This window comes from Atractosteus spatula, chromosome 19 (assembly GCF_055471065.1).
Source record: "Atractosteus spatula isolate fAtrSpa1 chromosome 19, fAtrSpa1.hap1, whole genome shotgun sequence".
NCBI classification, from domain to species: Eukaryota; Metazoa; Chordata; class Actinopteri; order Semionotiformes; family Lepisosteidae; genus Atractosteus; species Atractosteus spatula.
Genome location: NC_142724.1, coordinates 5,416,166 through 5,440,848, shown reverse-complemented (window position 1 = coordinate 5,440,848; position 24,683 = coordinate 5,416,166). Strand labels below are relative to the sequence as shown.

General features: G+C 35.6%; 1 protein-coding gene across 4 annotated transcripts in view; it reads left to right on the top strand.

Moving 5' to 3' along the window:
• LOC148817935 (uncharacterized) overlaps positions 1–24,683 on the top strand; it is a 46,107-nt gene that overhangs the window by 5,232 nt on the left and 16,192 nt on the right. For 3 of the 4 annotated variants that reach the window (XM_088937753.1, XM_088937754.1, XM_088937756.1), the window contains 4 exons: positions 18,449–18,631; positions 21,746–21,797; positions 22,529–22,616; positions 23,173–23,681. In XM_088937753.1, coding sequence (XP_088793879.1) covers positions 18,492–18,631; positions 21,746–21,797; positions 22,529–22,616; positions 23,173–23,681 — 789 coding nt within the window. In that variant the 5' untranslated portion in view covers positions 18,449–18,491. Of the gene's footprint in view, positions 1–18,448; positions 18,632–19,133; positions 19,167–21,745; positions 21,798–22,528; positions 22,617–23,172; positions 23,682–24,683 lie in introns of those variants that run through there. The other variant, XM_088937755.1, reaches the window with a different exon arrangement.

Here is a 24,683-nt window from a genome sequence, read left to right as displayed (position 1 = left end):
TTTCTGTGTTTCAGTAGGGGAGGCAGAGTGAATTCAGCCACAGTTTCTTTGTTCTTTTGTTATCAACTGTCTAGAGTCTAGCAGTGAACACAGATTAATGTAACATGCAAGGACCAGAGAAATATGTTCTAATTGGAGTATAGCATAATGCATGTTTTTACTTTAAAAAACACTGGCGTATTATTTTAAATTTCAGTCTCAAAGAAGGACATAGATTGTTTGTAGCGTAATTAATAAAATGTCAGTTTTATGACTGTAAAGAGCCCGCATTAAGAGCTTTAAATTCCAAAAGCAGCTTATTTGAAACCATAACAAAAGAAATGTTGCAAAATCTGTCTGAACAGATACTTTGGATTAAAACTATTTGGAATTGAATTTTGTTTTTTTAAGCAATCCATCAGTTCTGTGCTAGTTATCTTGTTTATTTATTATAAGTACAGAAATATTCTTTTATTGTACTTGTTGGGTTTTTTTTTTTGCTTTAAACAGAAAGGATCAAGGCATTTTATGTATGACAGAATTTAGCCCCAAGTGTGATGCTAGAAGATGGCTGGATCCCAGACTATCTTGGCCTGCTGGCCTCTAGGGTCTTTGCTTTCCAGTTTGGGGAGAAATCGCTCATTGTAGTGCTTTGCCAATTTCACATGGGTTTAACTGTGAAACTGAAACATTTCTTTGATGAAAAAGAAGTGAAATAGAACTGGCAAAAATGTCCACAAGACCCAGAACATAACTGTGCATATATTTAACGATATTTGGATTAAATGAAAATGTTTCTTTAGAAGCCATAGCCATTGTCCTGAAGGGATGCAAGCACTTGCTCTGCTGTCTGAAGTTTTTTTTTTGCATGAAAGTTAACCACCTTTTAGTAGGAGTTTCCTTCGTGTCCAGAGGACGGTGGTTGGGAGAAATTCTTATACCTCAAGCAGGCCATGAAACCGGTCTTTTTCTCGGGGAGTTTTGAGCCAGGGATTATATCCTGTTAATTCTGCTACTAACACTCACTTTGACCAAGTGTTGCTCATGAATGCAAAGTAAAATGTGTGATTTACTAGTCGCTCTATCGGCATTGACAGAGATTTCATAAGCTGATTTAAGGCCTGCTCCTTCACCACTACACGGAATGTAGTTTTATCATTTTTTTAATCATTTTATCATTTATCATTGCTGTATGGTTTTGTCTAAAGTGTCATATCGAGGAGATCATCTGCAAATTATATCGAGAAGCTACCCAGTACAAAATTAAGGATTATCTTTTCAAGGGTCGAGGAACAACCTGTTTAGGCCATCTTCACATGTCTGTTATTGCAAGGTTTCCATCTGTATTGGAACAGAAGTCATCACTGATTCTGATGGACATGGGTGCACAACAGCTTTGATTTAAGATGGGCCTTTGTCTGATGCTGAAAACTACTGTTTGTAATATGGCCAGCACACTTTATTGAACTGGATTAGCTGGATAAGGATTAACTGGATTCATCTGAGACTTTTGTATTCTGGTTTAAATTCATGCTTAGTGCAGTATAGAAGCGCAGAAATGAGTACATTTCATATAGCTAATGGTCAGCTGATACCGTGTGTCAAATGTGCAGACCTCTGTTATCATCTTTGATCTTTATAGGTCGCTGTTATAAAATTAAATTCAAGGACAATTTAGTTTTCGATAAATCTGCAGCACTGGACTACAGTGGACCCAACGTGTCAGACGCTGCAGTGTAGATAAGTTAAGTGATTTCTGTTGATTTCCTGCCATGCACACACCCACACATACACAAGTAAATACCATAAACACATACACCTTCACTACATCAATAAGAAAATGCAAACCGTGTAGCACAGGTCAAAATGTCATTTCAAATTAAACTCCATTTTTAATTAAATCTCTGCCATTGTCTTTCATGCATAAAGCTGACGTTAACAGCATTGTCTGTATTTGCTTCTTTATTTTTGGTCCTCTTGAAGATGTCAGTGTGGCACACTGTTCTTCTTCTTCATTTCACTTTAGCCATCTCATTTGGTAAATGGACAAGTGGGAGGGCATTAATCCCAAGCCACCTTCTTTTTAACAGGGTGATTGTCTCTATTGTTAAATGTCATTTGTCAGAATAGTTGTCTTTGTTGGCTTCACTGTGAGATGCAACAAATGTTACTTTGAAAATGTGTTGGACTTAGGTTTCTTAGTAGTCTGAGGTTCCAGACTACTAAATCCATCACCCAGCGGGGTTAAGAACATGAACTATTTGTTCGTAGTCTGTTTTAAAGAAAGGCTGTTTCATATCATATTAGATTGCACTTGATCTGTAAGCATCATTTGCATTTAGCTAACATGAAAGGACGAATTATTTCAAAATGTGAAAAACTTTGTCTGAGGACTATTCATGAGCCCGGTTTTATAAGAAATGTAATGTTTTTTTTTTCTCTTCATGCCATCATGACTGACAAAATCCCTATGAAAAATAAATGTAATTATAGAAACGCTCTCTTCTCTTTCACACAAAGGATGTGGGTGACCTGCAGCCGAGACTCAGCCTTGACTTATTTCTTAACCTACTTTGCAGTTGATATACAGACCAGCCTAAAACCACAGTGACGAAATGTAGTTTGGGTTTCATGGAAAACGAAATCGAGCCTGTCTTATCTGTGTAAGATGGCTTTCTCTGTACCTTTGCTGCAGTAGGCAGTGCAAAAGAAAAAAACCACCAGCAGACATTTGCAAACTGAGGTCACATAGAAAACACTGGGTAGATCTTTCTTAGAGCAAAATGTTTTGCAAAGCAATGCTTTTTGCATTATACAAAAGCACACTTTGCAAAGATCTCGGAGCACTTTCTGATTCTGATCCAAAACCAAGTGTGCCTTTCAGAAAACAAAATGCAAAGAAAAGTTTGTCAATTTTGCAAAGAAATATGCTATTTATTTTCAAATGTAACATGCAATAATAAAATGTAATTGAGAGAGCGAAAGCTTATGTGAGCTTGTACTTTCTGTGCAAAAATATTTTTACATATTCTGTAACAGGAAGGGGCTCTGAACTATCATTTATATGTCTGGCAGAAAACACTACATATTTCAAATTTCAACTTGCTGTTTAGAATGTATAAATTAAGTAGAGCACACTGTTTTTTATTTATCACGTATATGATGAAATAATAAAAAATAAGTGTTCCTGACACAATTGAGACATTATTCTGGAAGTTATTAAAAAGAAAAACTGCAGTGTTTCAAGAAGAGGACCCAGCAAAGCAATAAAGCAATGCTGATTACATTGAACTGAGCTTGGTGATTGGTATTGGTGATTTTTTGTAAAGAACTCAAAGAACAAAGGAAATTGGTTATCCTCTCACCTCTAAAAGTAATTAGGCACCATCAGGATGTTGCTGGACTGCATAGTTAAGCATCACACTGCACTGCACGTCTATTTAGTCTAATTAGCAAACATTAACTACTGATGCTATTGATTTATTCAGTCTGAAACCATTAACTAATCCACTCACAGCAAGACTTAGACGCAGATTTAAAGATTTTCATGATACCCATTTGTTTATTTAATCAAAAACTGTGAGACCCTGTGCTTCATTTGGATTTCATGTAAAAGGTTATTAAAATACGGTCAGGATTGTTACCTGACATATTCTCATACAAGTTCATAAGGAGTTGTAATAAGCTTTTCTGGTGGTTGTAGCAGGTAATTTTGTTTGTCAAAAGTATTATAGCAGACCAGGGCTTTGACACTCATTAAGAGCTCTATGGTTAATTTGTCTTTTCCAAACCAATTGTAAATTAATGCCACTACAACAAGAACCTACAGGGTTAAACTAATCATTTTTAACCTTTGGCATCCTCTGTGTGTTGCAGCTAATGTACTTAATGTAATGTATTTTAGCTGGTATCATGTTTGCTTTAATCACATAGTCTGTTTAAAAGCGTTGGAGATATAGTGAAAACCACGAATGTGAATCACCCATTTGCTTCCAAACGTAACCTTGGAGCTGCAGTCATAAACTGCTTTTTAGTGGAAATACAACACGCCAAAATATTGTTACAATAAAAAATAAGTAATTTTTATTAAATGGAAAAATTTGATCAGAACTTAAGTTACTTAGGCACACCCTTGCTGTAATATTTCTAATTATATCTCAGTGGATGTAAAAATTGCCCTCTGATTGTCTGCCTCGATAATGACCCTTATTCCTTGTAACAAGCCTCAGACAGAATTAGCAGGAACATTAATCTGTATTGCTCCATTAGTAGAACATATAGCATTATTTCAGACACAGAAATTGTCAAATATTAATTAGGAGCTAAATGGACAGTTTCTATTTTTTGCTTATTTTGGAACCTTATTTTAATTGCGTGCACTTGTGTGTGGCACAGACATTTTGCTTTAATTGTCCTCTTATCACTGCTTTAAGTCATAGCTGTCTTGTATTATGAACACATGCATGAACCCTGTAAAGTTTTAGCATTGTAGGATTTTTCAATGGTTTCTTTCCATGACTAAGTTAGAACTGTAAGGATCTCTTGCCCAACAAATTGGAACAAATCATGCATTCTGCATTCAGTCCAAAGAATATACTTTACCTCCTTCACCATTCTTACAGAGATAACACCCTTTGCCGTAAAAAATGCCATTTTAATTTGACGTCGCAGAAAGACAAGTGCTGATGAGATTTTACGAGAGTGATATGGTTGATTTAACACTTTTGTAATCTTTTAAATACAGCAAATGTAAATTTCTATTGTGCTGCAGCACAAGCCATCTCCCTTTGTAAGCCCTGTGGGACGGGCTGTTGAACTGCATTTTGGTCAGTGTGGCGATGTGCTGGTTGGCTGTGCATCCTCATGTCTCCAGGCTTCTGGGATTCAATATAGACTTTGAGCACCTGTCTGTGTGCAGCTTGCAGATTTCTCCTGCGTTATGTGGGTTTTCTCCAGGAACTCCATTTTCCTCTCAAAATGACAGAATAGAGAAGGCTGTTATTGTAAGTGAGAATAAAAGCCGAAAAAAATATTAGTGTATATAGCTATATCTCTTAGCTACCAGCTTGACCTTGGCAAAAGTATATCGGAAACAAGCCCATGTTGTTAGATACCGTAAAATAAATGGGTTTGCTGGTAGAAGGAATTCTCCTTGTTGCAATAATGTTATTTCTTGTTACATAGTGTAGATAGACTGACATCTGACCCTCACTCACATACCCTGTTGTCTGTGAGTTACTCATTGTCTCCATATAAACACCTTTCCATTAGCCAAACTGATTTATTTCAGAGCTGCAAGTACTGTCTTGCTTTGCCCATGTTTGTTTTAGTGGGAGCGCACAGAAAGCTGAAATGACACATACAGAATATAAAGTCTATTGAAATCAGAAAATGAAAAGAAGGAAGCTCTGACAACTGTCGAGGTGGCCCAGATCATGAAACCTTAATGATCCTTGCAGTACTTCAATCCAGGCTTTGCCTGTTTTCCAGAATTCTTTGCTCTCAAAAGTTAATTAAAGCATGTTTTCATCCTCCGTTCCTGTGCCTCTGACAGACAGAAATGATATCTCTTCTCCAGAAGTCATTTACCCTTGACATGATAGCGACAGGCAACGGTATTTTGCACTTCAATCTTTTCGTATACATAGATTTCATTTCTCTTGAAGATTGCGGTGTGTCAGTAGTACAGTAATCAAAGTTTATGTGACAAGACGATATTTTTGATATTTCTTTCAAAACCTATGAAATGAGAGGAAATCTCCTATGTAGTTATAGAGCAGGGAGGGTTGGTAAAGATGATTGTGCATGGGCAAATTTGACCTGATCTCCTCAGGTGAATTTCTTTATACCCATTAATGAAACAAGGACATTTGTTTTTACAAATCAATCAGCTGATTCTGAAACCTGGTGTCTCTAAGACTAATGTTGATAATAGCTCTTTCAGAAATTCCAGTGTTGCATGTATTGCTTATTTAGAAGGTACAGTATACAGTATATGATAGCTGTTTCACTGTTAATGTGGACCTCAGCTACTCACTCAAAAGATCAAAAGCTTTAAAATACAGGTAGCCAGGAAAGCTGTTTACAGGATTTTGAGGAAGCCTCAACAGACAAAAACAGTTTAAAGAGGATCCTTCTATGATAATTGCTATTGACTGAAAGAAATAGGTTCTCTTTATATGTCAAAAATCTAGAATATTTTCTAGAATTTTAAAACTAGCATCACTTTATACAACTGTTACAGAGCTCTTAAGTACCCACTAGTTTTAAAGAAACCCATTCCTGTTTGTTTATCTATGTGTGCTCAAAATCAGGGCACATTGCAGCCTTTCATAAATAATGTGTTGTATTTGTGGAAAGAAAATTAACATGAAAAAGAACAATAAATGTTTCATTAAATTAACTTTGTATGCAGTATCTGTATCTGCAGTATCAACAGAAGTATGAAAGTAAAGCCTCTGTTTTAATATTTTTGTGGTTTTTGAAGGTTGTGAAAACAAAAAATCTTCAATAAGTAATGAGATTTGAATTCAGCTGCTCACTGACTTACCTGTTTTTGGTGTCTGTTTTTTGTCTTGCAGAGTGATGTATTTAAATGATAAGCTTTTGCTTTATGAAAGATACTTTTGAAAGAAAAATATCTTTATGCATTTTTAGAAAACTGTCGGGAGTGTTTTTAATACCACACGGGCCACAGTGCTCAATTTGTCCTCCAGACAAGCACCTTGGCAGGTTGAGCCACATACAGTAGGAGTCAGTGAATAGTTTTATAATTATATCTAATTTACTGAAACATTAACCATTTATGGCAAAGATTATTTTTTTGGAAAAACAGCTGCAAGAGATGAATGTAATGATTTCAATTGACAGTCAGGAAAATGAGGACTACAAATTATTCCTTATTAACACTGAGGAAATGATAGCTTTTGGGAAACGCAGTCGTATAGATAACATGACATTTTGACCACACAGAGTAAATCAGATTTCATTAAAGGCTTTTACCTGTGTTATTAATTCTGATGACCTTGTCCTGCTTGTTTTGTTTCTTGCAAAGGCTGATGTTTAAAATGCCCTCTTCTCTTAGTCTCAGTGTTTAAATGTCAAATGTACTTTGCCCCATTTCGCTAAGATATCTTGCTTAGACAAGTGATCTTTTTTAACCCAAACAAAAAAACCTCCTTTCTACATATTTGGTATATATAGTTCTATGATGGTAGGGAGTTGAATACTGTACTGGGAGTGGCATTTCTGACAGGTTTCTCTTTGTGAGAGACATTCACATTCATACGATAGAAAACCACCTTAAGAGCATGGCTTTGAATTAATGGGTGGCACTATGGTTGAAGCATTTCTTTACTTCAGGGCTACATTTTGTTTCCTACTCATCATCAGCATCTAATTGCTTATATTTGTGCAGTGCTTTTCATTCTAGTGTGTCCCAAAGCACTTCACTGGTCAGTGTACTGTAGGACATTCACTGCTGACCTCCAGCACTACCTTGCTGATGCATGGCAGCCATTCTGTGCCAGCAATCCCACTGCATAATACATCAGGAGGAGACATGGCAATTTACTTTAGGAAGGCCAGATTGTGCAAGATCAAATCTAGGACACTCTATTTAATATTCCTTCTCTTTCAAATAGTGACATGTGATCTTTAATGAGTAGTAGTCGCAACCTTGGTTTTAAGTACATCTCATGCAAAGAAAGGCATCTTCTACAGCACAGTTACCTCACTCGCCATATAGTGACATTGTTTTAGAAATTCTGGTCTAAAGGGAAGAGCACCACCCACAGATCCACCAAAAACCAAACAGCGGCTATCTGGTTTTTCTTCAAGGTCTCCTATTCCAGTATTGAGCAGTATTAACCAAGGCTAGCCTTGCTTATCTCAGATACTCAAGACATCTGATGCAATCAGACTACAAGATGATAATGCTGCTGTGAAGTTAATCTGATGATCTTTTGGAACTGAGCATTGCCATAGATCTAATCTATCTATTAGATTATTAAAGCCACTTAATACTTGTAAGTGTTGTGGCAACTGGCTACTACTGCAGAAGTGTTTAATGTCATCAATGGAGTACCACAGAGATCTGTGTTAGGAACACTGCTTTTCCTGTATCAGAGGTCTGGATTCAGGTGTAATTCGTAAAGTCAATCATGAAGCTCATACCAAAAAAGGATGATACTGTAAGTATATACTGTAAAGGAAATTCAAAAAGACAAAATTCAAGACCGGGCACACATATAACTAGACAGGTATATAACAAGTACAGAATATTGCATGCAGGTAGAAAAAATGTAAATTATAGATATGAGAAACACTGAGCTACAAGAAACTATTTAAAAGACTTAGATGTCAATTATGAGGTCATTTAATCTTTTAGCTTTATAATAAAGCAAATATATATTATATAGAAAAATGTGTAGAATTTTGTTCTCCATGTTACAAAAATGATATTTTTTGCTTTTGAATAAGTCCAAAGAAAAACAAACAGATACATTCCCAACTTTAAAGGAATGCTTTGCTCTGACACTCGAAAACAAATTCATCCTTTCAGAAAGTGAGCATAAGGGGTCCTGAGTCAAGTACTCAAAATACTCAAGGGTACTGACAAAATAAACGTCTTCAGAAACAACAGCATACCAGCAGACATGTGGAAGCCAAGAGTAAGTGCATTTGAAACTGGTCAGGAGGCACATTCAACACAAAGGGCATATGAAACAAACTGCTCCTGAGTCACCATGAGCCAGATGGGCTGAATGTTCACCTCTTGTTCGTAAGTTGTTGTTATTATTAAAACGTCAGCTTTCCTTTGCCTACATTTTTTTTTTAATTCTGAAAGCTCTGTACAAAAAGCAAGCACTCTTGCAGATTTTGAGAGGACATGGAGAGCAATGAGAAACCACCCTGCTTGATTTTTAAGGACCACTGATTTTAAAACTGGTGGTATGAATTTAAGGGATACTGAACACTGTTTTTCTTTAATCATACTTCGGCTGAGGTGTAAACAATTCCTAATTAGCAGTAATTATGGATACTGCTGTTATAGGTATCCTATATTTTTTAAAGTAATTGTTGGTTTTTAGTACATTCTTGAGCAGGAGGTCTTTGGCAGCCATTACCTGAGGGAATTACCCAGGGAATTAATTTCAAATACTTGGTAAGATGTTTTATTCAAGACTCCCAAGATGGAAATAAAAGCATATTATTATATTCTGGGTTGTGGAAGTATGTGAGATCAAAGTTTGACCTCCTCCAGAACAGCTTTTTAAAACTGCTTTTTTATTCAGAAGGGTGAAAAAAAATCCAGTTTTTTTTTTCTAAGCTCAGCTGTTCGAGTGGCACTTTAGTAAATAGTTTAATATTTACAGTGCTGCAGTAGACGCCGGTTAAAGAATATCAAATACAAAGCAGACTTCAATTAAAGTCCCAACTGACACATTTTCCATCTATTTGTGTTTGCAAGTGCCAGATTTGTCAGGTGAAAGTGCAGCAGTTGAGAATAAGGCATATCAGAGTGGGTTCAGATGGAACATATTTCAAAGAATTGCTGGGCATGTACACAACAATTTCATTTTGAACAACTAAATTACAACCAACTGTTCTTTAATCATTCTTATGTACATGAATAACGCTTTGAAAAGTAAAAATACAAGAGATTCAAAAGCAGATGAACATTGTTAGAGAAAGGTGTACAGTATTTAATCATTAATTAAATTATCAAGAGGGAGATTTCTAGGGAATTCATAGGTCATGCTCTTGTAGTTCTGGCTTATTATAATTCTCATTAATACTAATTAATAGTAGGAAAGGCTTCATTTTATTGACTAAACTGATCTTAGAAAATTCTGGTGGAAGCTATAATGTGATGCTGATGACATATATCTAAAGGTTGGGTCACAAAAAAATGAGCCACCTCATTCTTATATGGCTGAAAATACCATATGAGAACCAAAAATTAACCATGTTAACCCATTCAAATGTATATGAACGTAAGAAAGGTCAGAAACCAAAGGGGGGATTATTGTCTCTTGTTTTCTCTCCTCTGGAAGTCCATCAAGTTGGCCACCAATGTATGTTTCCATTTCTAGCGGTACAGTATGTTTCTGGTTCTGTGGTTTGTAACAGTTCATGACATTTTGGCTACCTCTTCACACAGACATATTTGATTTGTAAAAAATGGGCCTTGACCTTTGCTGACTCTCTTTTTGTGCACAAATACACAAAGGAATCACGAGAAATGTGTGTTTTGAGTAGGTTGACTTGTATTGTTCTTAACATGACAGGTGTTTGAATGATGAGGCCGCGTGGGAGAGCTTCTGTTGCTTAAACTTTGAAAAACAAACTGTTTGGATTTAAGGAAATTCATACTGATAACAGTATATGGTTACCAAAAGACTCTACAAAGTTTAGAGTTTAAACTTGATGTAAAAATATATATTGCAGGCCTGCTAATATGCTGCTATACTGCACATTAATGTGCTGTATACAATATATAATATTGTATATATCAAAACCAAAACTGTTTAGGATCAACTTAAGAGTATTTTATATACTGTACTCTTGTCTTCTGGAGTTTACCTTCCAGAAAGTTTATCCCATCATTTCTGTAAAGTACTGCTCCTGTTAATCAGCTCCTAACCAAAGGCTGATTTGCTGCATAGAAGTGTAAAAAATCAAAATCTTTTTGATGTTGCATTGAATCCCAGAGGAAGAGGATATCTGAATAAAGAGCTGATCCACACAACACTTTTTGTAATTGATTGAAACAACCTAATAACGGCATGGTACTGGAGAGATCAAAGGTCTGACGGCAGCAGGAATGCTTGTACCTCTTTGTTCAGTGTTGTGATAATGACATTGACTTCCCATCTGCATTGCAATGAAAGAAATTGTAAGCAATCAAACATAACCTCTGAAATTATTATAACAACTTTACATGGTACAGCATTCATTGGTGATACGTATTTCTTAGTTACCTAAATAATCTAATTGCTGTAAAACTAGATAAAAATCAGGAAGCCTGGTATATTGCAAGTAATTCTGCTGAAATGAATAGCCATGTTATGAAGCCGCTTCTCAGGATAGATTATCCATTAGAGCATGTATGTAAAATAGAATTGCAGTTTCTTTGATTCAGTGCCTGTAAGAAATGTTACATTATTTATATTTATTATAACAAATATAATGTAATATATAATATTATAAAATGTAGGGTAATTTTGATTTTTATGCATAAGTACAAATAAGCTTAAAATAACATGCATAATAAAAGGACATGCTAAACCCTTAATGGGTTAGCTTAAGAAGAACTAAGCTTAAGAGGGTTGCTGTTTGTGGTATTCCATATGTTTTACAAACCTTCAGTTTCACACAAAATATATCAGACAAATCAAATATTTGATACAGTATATTCATCTCAGCAATGAGTAACAATGGCGATGGAAACAGGTTTATAACTGCAGTGATCTGTGTACTTTTGTAACATATTTCTATTTTCACTAACTGTAGATTACACAATCTGTTATGCTTTAGTTAAAAGGTACTGGAAAGAAAAATGCTAAAAATAAGAAAAAGTGCTCAGAGTGGTAATATGTTTTTTTTCCAATTTTAGTGTTAAATGAATGTTAGCACTCCTTTGAAGTACTTCAGAAACGTTACAAAGATAACACAACCATTGCATAAGCAACAGGTGTTAAAATTGAATTTTAAGACTGTCATAAAAAGACAAACAGTGGAAATACTTAGACAGGGACTAATTACATGTAATGGTGGTGTCATCATTGTAAACAAGCAGCATGCTAGAATTTGTCACTGCCACCCAACTTGCATAACCTTCAGTTTTTTTTTAAGAAAATCATTGATAAATCAAGGAGTTAAGTGAAGTATTTGAGTGTTCTCCTTCTTAATTGCAAAGATGTTTTTTGAAGTTTGCTTGTAGCAAATATCAGTTCCCAGCAAGCTTCCTTTCCTGGGTTTTTTCCTACCAGAGAAGCAGAGAAATGACAGAGCCCAGCACTTTGACAAGGAACACTTGTTAAGCTCTGAGCCAGATTTTGTCAGCCACAGAGAGAAATGTTTCTTGAACTTGAGGATGCAAATTCAGCCTAAAGAGACTTGCATGGAATTGCAAATAAGCCCATTAAGATTTTCAGTTTTTGAGAACGCTCATTATCAATGTTGTTTCAGTACTCAAATATGTAATGAACTCAGAAGAAAAGAACTGAGGAAAATATAACCTTGGAGAAGACACTGGATGAATTTTCTGTTTCCTTGTCAAACCAAATTCTGATATTCCTGCATCTGAAAACACAATTATGAGGTTTAGATTAAGTAAAATAATTTATTTTAAAAACATGAAAAATGACCTGGCTATAGTCACTTTTGTTTTGTTTGAATAGTGTATTGAGAGAGTGGAGCATCTTCTCAATGGAGAACAAGATGTAATCTGGATAGTGTAAAATGATTTGTTTCTGTACGGTTTATTAATAAAGTATTGTTAAGAGAAATATTAAATAGAAACGTATTACAAAGTCATTTATGGGAGTATTTTAATAGACTTTTTAGCTGTGCATTGATATTTAGATTACAATTTTCTTTGGTCTTTGTTAAATCTGCAAGTGACTCTGATATAACTGTGAAAAAGCTGTTCTGTTTCATTTCTGATTCTCCATAAAAGACAAACACATTTACTTAAGTCTTAGAGGTGGGTGATTAACCAAACAGTTATGTGGGAGTTCATGCTAAACAGTCATCAGATTATTCATGCAGTGGTAGCAGTATGGGTGTAGTTCCTATCTTTGTCTGAAGGTGCCAGTAAGTAAATGTTAATGTTAGTAAATGTTGTTGTTATGCAGAGAAAACACTATCCCATTTTATTTTTGGAGTGATGATTTCTGAAATTGTTCTTATGTTTCTGAGATAAACATTTAAGATCAGTAAAAAATTACCCACTATCAACGGATTAAAATAATGTTATAATCATGGTGATCTATAACATAAATGCAAAGATATTTCGGGTGCTTAATAGCAGATTTTATGAGACTATTAAAGAAGAACATTGCAAACATTTGTTTGTAAAGCAACAAACATAAAAAACACTTTGTCTTGACTGTTTTCTATACCCCGTGTGTATAGAACTGACAGCAGCTAGACAAATTCCTGGAAAATAGCTCAGGCTGCATAATCCTTCAAAAAGCGGATTTTTGTTCCAGTGTCCATTAACAGATCAGTAAAGGCAATCTGTGGTAAGGAAGGAAAAGAACCTTCCCATATCTTTTAAATGGAGCTGTATGTTGAAGGGTATTCAAGGTAGGCGCGGTAATTTTTTTTGCATTATTCCAATAATACAAATATATGTTCCTTGTACTTCTATAATGCTCAAGTGGGGAGCTGCGTCAGCATGTGTAGGCTGCAAAGGAACAAGTAAAGGTTTATTCCATGATGAAAGGAAAAGAGATACAACGTTTCGGCATTTCTTTTCAGCATGGAATAAACCTTTACTTGTTCTTCTTCTGTAATGTTGTTCATCACAAAGGATCTCAAAACACTCTACATATGGTATATGAAAAGAGCCACTTCATCCAACTCTGAAGTACAGCCCCAGTACACAGCAAATCACCAATATTTCACCAGCTGAGTTATGGGAAAACGTTAGGAAGGACTGATTTTATAAACCCATAGTGGAATTTAGCCAGGACACCTGCTGATCTTTTCTTTCATGATTCCAACCAATACAGGTGGGGGGCATTTGAGAATTAGGTTTTTAATGACGGCTTTTTTTATTTGATTTCTTTAGTAAAAACAGCCAGTCACAATCTATAAATGATACTTTAACTCCTTCCTTTCTACTAACTTTATCTGTAACTTCAGTGCTTCTTAGACGAGTGTTGAAATGAAAATCCACCAAGAGAGAGAGGCTGTCATGAATTGGTTTCTCATGGGACTAATTTAGATCTCCTTTTCTCAGAGCAGATAACTTCATTTCCTAGAAGAGTTTTCCTGTGGTTAATCTGCAAGGTCTACTAGTCCCTGCTTTGCATGTTACAGCATTCTGTTCTGGATACATGCTTTCTCGTGCCCTCTACAGCTTGCTTTACCATAGTCAAAATGCATCACACTTCGTTTCTTATGGTATTGTGCAGCAGAAAAAGAGTATGTAGGCTTGTTATTTTCTAGAAGTTCAGAAATTACTGTAAGGAGACATTCATCTCCTAAAGTTTGCTGTTCGGTCTAAAACAAATTAAACCTGTTCCTTGTCTTACCTCCCTGGCTGGAAGATGATGAGCCTCTCTGTTTAATGAAAATTAAATGTTTTATTATAAAGTGTTGGTATATTTCCATACCAGAATAACCCCAGCCTTGGAGTAATTTTCAGTCAAATGAGCAGAGAGGCTTATTTATTGTAGTTATTTATATTTGCAAAACAACAGATAACAAAATGTAAAGCTGACATTTTCTGATATGTACATTTATATATTAAAATTTGTAATTTAAAGATACATACATAAATGTATTAATGGAAAGCCAAGCTTTTGTTATGGAGCTTGGGAATAACTAATTGAATTGAACTAATTTCAGTTGAGGTTAATATCTATAAATTCTTATATTTACACTTGTATAAATATTCCTATTTACATAAAGAGCATGTTTTCAGGAGCTAGGATAGGAATATGTATTCTTAACCAACAGTCAAAATGTGTCTGACTGTTGTGCCGTGCCTCTCATGAATGGTGAAAGATTATTTATAGCATCCTTTATTTTACTTATCATCCTTTTCTAGTTAAATATTTAAAGCAAATGAAAACAGTGTGAAACAGCAGACTATTTCCCTTGATTTTCTTTGCTTGTTAAAAGGAGTGCTGGCTACATGATGATCGAAAACAGTGCTGCGTCAACATTAATTCATTCGTTCTGCTAGAGTTGATGCAAAATTGTTCTGCTCTGCAGGATTATGGAAGCAGAACCCTATTACTGGGAATTAAGAGGAAAAGATTCACAGAATTAGGACTTCATAGGGGAAAACAAAGAGTACATATAGTATGAGTTACCTTTTTTGAAACCTTTCTCCTTTCATCTGGTCTGCTGAGCTACAAACTTGAGTCCTGGGTGATTTTCTCACCTTTTTAAACATTATTTCTTTCACAATATTTTGGCTTTATCAAACCCATTGTAAAAATGAACCTTCTAGAATTAGAAGAAGTGAGTAAAAAATAAAAAACATAAGTTAGCCAAACATAAATTAGATTTATTATGCACATTGCAAATAAAAGATGAAACCTAATAGGTAGCATTTTAAAGCTTTCTTAAGTTTGGCAATGTGCCCTAAAGAAGCATGATTTTTTATGAAGTTTCTGAACCAGGATTTAATCATGGAAATGAACAATTAAAAACTTAACAATTTTGAGAAACCTTGTCCTGTACTTTTTCATTCCTTAATTGTGGCTTCAATGAAACATTTGTGCAATTTAATAGCATTAATGAATTTTGTAGCATGTAATATTTAATAATTTGTATCAAGCAGCACAGCTCTTGGCAAAGTTGAATTCTCTAGGTGAAATTTAGAAGATGTACTTCAAAGATGGGGTTATCATTTAATAAAGTCCCATGACAAACTAATCTCTGTCTTATGATTTTATGTAGTGTATTTAAAGGTGGACCTCACTATCCTATATTTAGGGCAAATGGTAAATAACATAAGTAATTGTTCAAGAAGAGAAAAAATATCAGACATGGTAAAAGGTTAGTTATTCTGCTCAGAACAATCACAGGTGACCAATGCTTGAACCTTCCAAGCTGTTTACTGCTGGATACAGAGCAGGATTTATCGAATGATCAGGCAGTTGTACTCAAATGCTGAGGAAAAAGCAGATATCCATGACGTGTTTAAATAATAAGATTCTGAGGCTTATCCGCCTGAATTCGTATTGTTTGGAATTGGAGGGAAAAGATGATATACAGTACATTTTAATTAGACCTGTCAGCTTAAAATAAAAGCTGTAATAAAATATTCATACCTACATACAGTAATTTTTTGATTATTTTAGGATATTCCACAACCGTTTGTAGAGTTCTGCAGACCTCTATGACAAATTAATAAAAAACATCCTATTTCACGCCTGTAAATAGGAGTGAATAAATTAAAATGATGTTTGGGAATTTTTAAAAAGCTGTCAGGTTGAGCTGTGCCTCATTGTTTCTCTGTTTCTCCATGGACAGAGCCTGTCAAGAAGAGACAAAAGCCCAGGTCGAGATCCATATCCATCATGGGAGACTCTGAACCATAAACTGTGCTCTTCAAGATGGAAGTTCCTACGGTTTGCTACTAATATTACTCTGAGGGGGCCTCCAGGCCTGCCATGATAATGATTGGCTGAGACTAGTCAGCTGAGGCATGAAAGAGCATTTTTTTTTTCCATGAGGCTGCAGTGGAGAAAACCAAGGCGACTCTAAATAAGAAGGAATGAAGAACTGACAGCCAAAAAGGCAAAATTATGGATACCTATCTAGGCAGGCAAACAGACGCAACATGATTTCATGATCTGCAGCATGATTTCTGCAAAAAAGAAAAGTGATCGAGCAAGCACGGGTATCAAGCACGGCATTGTTCTCCTAAAATTGAATTGCCTTATCAAAGATCTTCCTTTTTAAGGTGGGGATAAATATTAAGGAAGGTGTCAATGCAGCTGTACGTAAAGGTAACGAATGAGAGGCAACCCACTTTATTAATTTTGGTTGCTAGAAGATTAATTTGGGAATCTCATTTGATTGGTAAGATCCCAGCAAGACAGCTGGCCTTTGTTGTATATCCTGAACTTTATCTCTTTTTTTTATCAGAACAAATACAGAATACGTTCAAAAATACATACATAGCACATTATCTCTCGGTAACACACAAAACACAAGGAGCACAATAAAGTAGATGCAGATTAAACCCACAGAGATATAAAAACATAGACTGTTTAAGATCTAAGGGGTGGCAGAGCGGATCTGATATAAGGGTTAAAAAGTTAACAGTTTCATGACTGACAACTCATAGGTAATAAATGGATTTAGAATGAAATAACTTGGGCATCAATTCAACTTATTTGGTGATAGCGAATGAAGGGGTTCCAAATCTCTTTATATTCAAATTCTTGGTTTTTGAGGGACATTATTGATTTTTCCAGTTTCAGGTTATCTACCATTAATGAGAGCCACTGAGAAAGGGATATTTTGCTTTTCTCTTTCCAGTTGAGTAAAATAACCTAAATGTATATCCTAAATGAATTATCCTAACCAACAGTGAACATTGTCGTCCTCCCTTTCCTGTTTTCACTGCCAATCGTGAAGAAGTCCACTGAGATACCTTTGTCAAAAATGAAATAACACAGAAACAACCTTTTGATTATCTCATACTTTGTAAGGAGAATTCCGCCAGACTTCCGAGTCTTTTCTGCTAGTCTGTGTTCGTCTTTCACACATTCAGCAATGATTCCGAGGGATTTAATAGAAAGTGCAAATGAAAATGACTTGCCAAACAAGGGAATCTGTAGACCTAAGAAGTGCACTGTCGAGAGCTTAGGAGAAAGATCTAGAATGGAATGGAAATACCAGCCCACTGGAGGACATGTTTTCATGTTAGCTATGCAATGATGTGTAGCTAAAAAAACATACATTGTCTGTTTGGTTCGGAGGAATATGCATAAATTGAGGAATTCAGTAGCCTTTAGATTTTTTCATACATCCAATGAACCAGGAACAAGAAACATCATATAATAGAAAGATTTAAAGATTGGATAATGGATCCTGCTGAAAAAAATAAATGTACTGTCTTTAATACAGAGGCCAGAAAATAAAATCAAATGTTATTAACACTTTTATCATTTGTATGTAGTAATATCCTCTGGGATATATTACTCTGACGACATGCCTCCGTAGTTTGAGCACATGTGAGTGGTCTCGCAGCCTGTGGTGGACAAAAACACTGGTGTTCCCTTCCTGCCAGGGCTGCACTATACCTTTACATTTCTCAGTACTGGACAGTTGAATGTGCTTGATCCAGCTTGTCGTTTTTTGTATTTATACGAATAATTTGTGGTGTGAATATATTTGACCCTTGAGTTTTCTAGAATTTAATTATAACAAATATTATTTTTCCCAAATCGGTGCTATTATGATAACAGTATAACATTTTGTGGTGTTGTATCTCTTTCACATTGTGAAGATTCAGCCATGGAAGTAAAAATTATTTTTTACTGCTTCATTTTTTAATTCTTTTATCCCTTATACCAAAAATAATTACAAGCAAATAAAACCTGATGCTTTACTTTCCTTTGACGCGTTTAGGTTTTATGCCAGTCAGAAGAATTGCAGCATGGTACATACTGTATAACTAAAACTCAGCTGTACTTGAAATTAATTCAACTCAGAGTCCAGCAGGCCATTGGTGATAAATGAGCTAACCCTTCCATTTTCCTTCCAGTTTTCCAGAGCAAAGTCTTTGTTATTGGATAAGCCATCCATCCATGGCGTCAGTGCAGGGTGGAGCGAAGCAAACTCCAGATTCCTCTTCCTACAGCAGTGTCTTAATTCTCGGGACCATCACAGCAGCCTCTGCCTTTGTGATCACGGTACTCATCGTGCTGCTGTGCATGGGATGCAAAAGGTAAACCCTTAAAACCAAATGCAAGCCAAGTGGTTGCAACTTAAAGCCACTTTTAAAGTTCACATTACTTCCAGACTCTCTGATCTCGGTGATTCCTTTAAATTCAGGAGGTGAAGTGATACAAAAATTTGATTGGACAAATAAAAGGAACGGATCACCTGCGGTATTTACTCCAGGTATCTTCTTTGGGGTCTCGGTGGCATCTTTTTACCTTTAAGGCAAGCAGTGAGACAAAAAACGTGGTTATTTCTGGGACAAGTATGCTGTTAATACATATTCTGGAAGTCTAAGTATTATATGGCCCCATTCCAGTTTCCCTCAGTTTTAGTTTATTCGGTTACAGAAATATTCAGACAAAACCAGTGAAATGCATAAGTAATTTTTTAAAGTGCGCAACATTCCACAAATCAAAGTTTTCTTTGTTGTTGTGTTCTGGGTGCTTGTTTACTCATTTAGTCATTGTATTGTCTTTAGAGCAAGATGACTACAATATACAGCAAGATTGCTTTTAAAGGATTAAAGAGGTACTTAGTCGGTAAGGTACAGACAATGTACTTTGAAATGGTAATGTCTTGGTTTACCACAAATTGCTTTTCCAGCAAACTGGCATATATACAGTACTGAAGCTAATTTCTTGTTCAGATAGCTACAGTGCGCCTCTCTTTTGCTGCCTCAGACATGAAGCATGTAATGTATTAGTTAGAAAAAGATCAAATTACACTCAGTATAGAATTTATATGTTAATTATGATAGCCAGTTTCTTCATTTGCCAAAGAAAAAGGCTTTTACAGTACAAAAGGAAGCTCAGCTGTAGGAATTGAGACCCAATCCGACATTTTTTTGTGGTCATGTTGTCGGGGATAGAATAGAGTTTTTTGTGAACCACACAAAAGTTACTTCAATTTGTTCCATATTTTTGCCTCTAACCCTTTCTTGTATATTCAGTTTTTGTAAGAAATTAATTTTAACATTACTGTATCCACTGCCAAGAGCACTTTGATGAAATGTAGCAATATAGTATTAAACACCAATTATTATATATAAAAGGAAATGAAAGAGAGTAAGTAATTTAATTTACATGAACCAATTTTTTTTTGCACTCTGCAAATCAGAATGTTCAATAATCAGTCTTTTAGGGCAACTTTCTTTGTTAGTAATAAATATGAAATCCCGTTTGTGCTTAATGTATGTAAGGACCAGCCATCATCTCAGTTCTGCTAATTATTATTTTAGCACCAGCATTAAACCAGCATTTTTGCCATTCATGAAGAGGTATGTTTGGTTCTTGTAATCATTTAATTTTTCACATTCTAAAACAATTAATGTTACCTTGTTTAGAAAGGAAATGTTTTCTAATACTGGTGAACTGAAAACTAAACTTAAAATAATCATACTCATTACTTAATCTAAAAACATGTATATTATTTCATTCTATTATGAAATTGTAGAAAAAGGAAAGGAATCAGAAATGTTCTAACCTTGAATGTTGGTTTGAGTTCAAAAGCAAATCTTTTTGATTTGCTGTTTTAATCTGAGCATGCCTATGCATGCAGTGTAAAAATCTAAATTCTTAGTGATGACCCTGGTGTGGACAAGCATCCGTTTATAAAAAAAAAACACATTCATTCAGGTCCATGATTCTCGTGGAAATTTACTATTACTGTATCAAGTTTTCTAAGATTCTAGTTGTTTTCATCATCCATCTGCGGTTTGGGAGAACTGGAAAAGCAATGAAATCTATGTACAGAAGATGGTTGATCTTTATTTTTTACTATGTATTTCAACTTTGAAGCCCCCATAGCATTTAACAAGAAATATCTAGACTAAAGTCTGTAGTGTTACATTGGTTGACAGATATAACAAGTTTTTATTAAAACAGAATTCAAGAACCTATAGAACTGATGGGTGATCAGAAACATCAAGAAATTGGTTACTTTGTGTGTATTGACACCTCCAAAAATCTGTAAAAAGTTGTCTTTCCCAGTTTTATAAGAGAACTGTACAGTATATGTTCTTGTGCTTCTGGAAAATACATTAAATCACTCTGGATGTACTGTATCTGTATTAAATGTGGCACCTTCTGTAAAGAAAGGAGAAGTGCTTCATACTTAGTAGTGGAAGTATGTTGCCCTTATCTGTTGTTCTTTAGATGCCACAGTGATCTCTGCAGTAGGAAACTATTGAGCAAAACATGCAAAACTAAAATGTAAAAGCATATTGGCTGCTGAAACACATCAAAAGGAGGAATCTTTTCAAGTCTGTTTTGGAGCCTATCAAACATTTCCAGGCTGCGAAGTTATTAGTATGTCTAGTCTGTTTGCATGGGACTGGAGACAGCTGCCAACTGGCATTTTTGAAGCTTTGCTCAGAGTGCTTTCAAGCTCTGCTTCTTGGGGAAGAAAATTATGTCTCACTTGTCTATGGAGTGGGGAGTGGGTGTGAAACGTATGCTTGTTGAATGCTTCGTAGCCGGGAAAAGTAATTGGTAATGTATCTTAGGACACAAGAATTATTCACACTTCAACAATACACTGTGCACATTACCATAGCCAGCAGTATTTTCAGTAGGATTGTTCCCTTTTGATGATGAACAGCTTTCCGGTTCAAAATCTGTGCTGATCCACCCAAAAAAACAAAACAAATGTTGCTTACAGATATTATATCTGACACTATTTTTATTTGTGTTACATTACAGAAAAGGCGACTGATTATCGGATAGTAAATGTATTTGGCATCCATTGCAGCTCTGGATGGCTTAGATAAAATTGATTGATTTCCTCTTATAAATGCCCAACTCTTCCGTCTGCAGAGGCAATTCTTATATTATTTTTGCCTTTCTTTTATTTCTGCTTTAGTCGCAATCGTAATATTAATCTGTGACAAGTCCTGTTCAGGAAGAGCGATTAGGCTCCCAAGTAGATAAAGGAAATTGTGCAGTTAATGAATTTACAGTTTCCTTGGCTTTGAAATACTTTTTTTTTATTTAAATCATAAGATCTATTATTTCCCTGCAGTCTTCTTCTTAATTGCATTCCATCATGCAGAGAAGGAGTACTTCTGTTTTAGACAGAATTTTCGTAATTACATTAATTTGTGTTTGGATTTTTTTTTCAGGAAGGAGAAACCAAAAAGGATCCAGGCAGATGGGGTAAAACTGATGGACATGGTGTGTAATTTGTAATTCACTGTTGTTGTAAACTATGCCACCAATAAGCAATAAAAATAAGCAGGGATGTGAAAGCTGTCTGGTTAGTGAAATAGATTATGTTCATATTTTTTACCCTCGCAGGCAGCAAGATGTGCATCCTGTTGTTAATTCAGTTTTCTCAGGCATTGTATAATGTTACAATTTTGTGTCATGGAAAAATACTCCGAATTTAAACGATTCTGCATTTTTCCCTAAAATATAACAACATAAAAATTTTACAAATGTGTGGCAGCCGGTCAGCTCATTTGGGTTGCTAATTAATCCAAGGACCTCATCCAGCTGTTTTGTGGTAGGGTGTCTGCTATAATAGTATGGTTGGATGGATCTTTCAAAAACAGATTTTTCCCTGCTCTTTTTAAATGTCTTGTACTTTTTAAATCTTCCTGAAATAAGGTGTAAGACCACTATGAATTTCCTAAAAATAAAAACAAGTTTCTCTGTGGTATTGCACTGTTTTTATTTTTGTGTTTCTCTTGAATGCAGTTTATTTGTTTTAATTTCATGGTGTATCTGATTATTTGATAATATCCTTACCTATACTGAGTTCCATGGACATTTCAATACTTTGTCAGTAATACATACTCACGAGTAATACTCTAAATAAAGTTTCAAAGTTTTCTTGTTCCTGTTGGCTCTGTTTTCTGTGTAACCGAAAACAGTGAGTAAACTAACTGGCTCTTGTTTTACAGAATTCACTGAGGCAAACAAAGCTGCGCTCCATTAGCAAGTCTGACACAAGGCTTCATGATATAAACAAACTAGACTACAATACAAGAAGTAAGTGTGAGAGCTCTGATCTAGCTTGCTAACTATTAATGATAAAGTATTTAGTGTTCAGAACTCTTGAAGCTCTTCATTAGAAATTAGGTTGTGTACGTGATGTAGCTTGAGATTCATGGACACTGTTTTTCTGTCAGTACGCTGTCCTTAATTTTTGGAATTGCAACAATACACTCTCAAGATAAATCCTGTTTTCTGAAGAGCTAGCTTATTCTGAACTAAATACCAAAATCCAAGAATTCATTACATACAGTGTCCTCAAACGTACTATTTTCCAGAATAATCTTTTCTGTGCAACATAGGTATCATTAAATTCACAGCTCATTTCCATGTGTATTCTATTACATCCGTGTAAAATTTGTGTACAACTGTCGGAGAATATATTGTTACGTTATCCTTTATAGATAAAAGGGTCTCTGTTGTAATATTTTTTCTCGTTTGAACTGCCCAGTTCAGACGTCAACACTGTAGTGAAGAACACAAAAGCATGAGGTCTCATTATCTCCATCGGGACTTTTATTTGAATGCATATCTTTTTTTTTGCTTCTTGTAGAAGCATCGAAAAATCGTCCAGCCAGCATGGATCTCCTGTACCTTCCCAACCGCAGGTCTGAGTTGGACTTGCGATGCCCTCAAAGCAGACAGCTCCCAAAAATTCCTCTTGGTTCCGGGGAGGAAAGGGAGCACACCTATTCTGAGGTGAGGCCCCGCGCCCCAGAAGATGCTCTTTATGAAAGCGTCGGGGGCAAGAATGAGGCTGAGACAGCAGGCAGCGCTACACTAGTTCAGCCGAAACCACAAAACCCGGCCCAGCCCAATGGGAACGGCATCACAACCCCCGCAAATACCCAAGCCCCGGACGCTGTAACGGCTGAGTACGCCTGCATCCGCAAGGTCAGGAAGAACGACAAGACCCATCTCCAGCTGAAGCAGCCTGAAAATGGCACAGGTTCGAGAGAGCCAGAAACCAGCCGCTCTGACACAGAGCTACACCCTACACACCGCAAACAGGATCTGCCAAGAAAACCCATTGATGAGTTCCATTTTCTTTCTTTTCCCAAGGTAAGGCTGATGCCGTAATGGTCGTGAGTCTTTAATTAAAATAAAGAACTTTCACCAGGCTTTATTTATAGCCCTTATATATTTATATTCAGAACAACAGAGAGGCAGCTAACAATTACAAAGATTCCTGGCTTTGAATCATAAGGCCTGTTTCTCTGGGTACATTTTACAAAGGGAGATCAAGACATTTAAAAATAATTTGTGAAGTTCCTTCAGGGTAGAGCACTTTGAAGTCTTGATGAGTTTCCTGTTTCAAAACATGCCATCTGATCCTTGATTCGATGAGACCATTCCGAAATGTACTGTTTGCATTGCAACGATGCTAGGCTTTGCGGCACAAAGGGTTTTTTTTGGTGAACTTGCAGAATGATTTCCATAATTCTGATGCAATTGATGGAAACCAGCAGACAAAACATGTGACTCACAAACCCTAATCCATGAACACTGAAGTTAGCTGATTGAACACTGAAGCAATTAACACTTCAGGATTTCATAAAGACAGTCTGAAAAGATTAAGACAACATAAAATATTAAGGAGGCATAAAATAGAAATAGAACATATTAACGTTTTTACATATTGCAAATAAAGCTTTTCCTTAAATGGTTTTGCTTTTGAGGCCATACGTAGTCAAAAGAAGTATTTGTGAGAGCTTTAGCTTTGATTAACTGGGCACCAGTGTTTTAACGTGCATGTCAGATTTATTTCTGTCCACCAGAGGGCACTACCTAGTCCAAATGCTGAGTTTGGTGAAATAAAACAAAGGCTGCAATTCTGCAAACAGCGGTTTGGTTTAATTCCATCAGTGTTTCCTGTTCCTCCTACTTATTTTCTTTTTATGTGCTAGACCTTTCAGTATTTCATACAGTTTCAAATATTTCGGTTCATTTACTGTGCGACCCATATAGGCTGAATCTCCTTCTATTTATAATCTTATGGTTCCTAGGGTTTATAATCATGTCTAAAGTGGATGTATAAATGAATACAAAATGTGTACAGTTTTG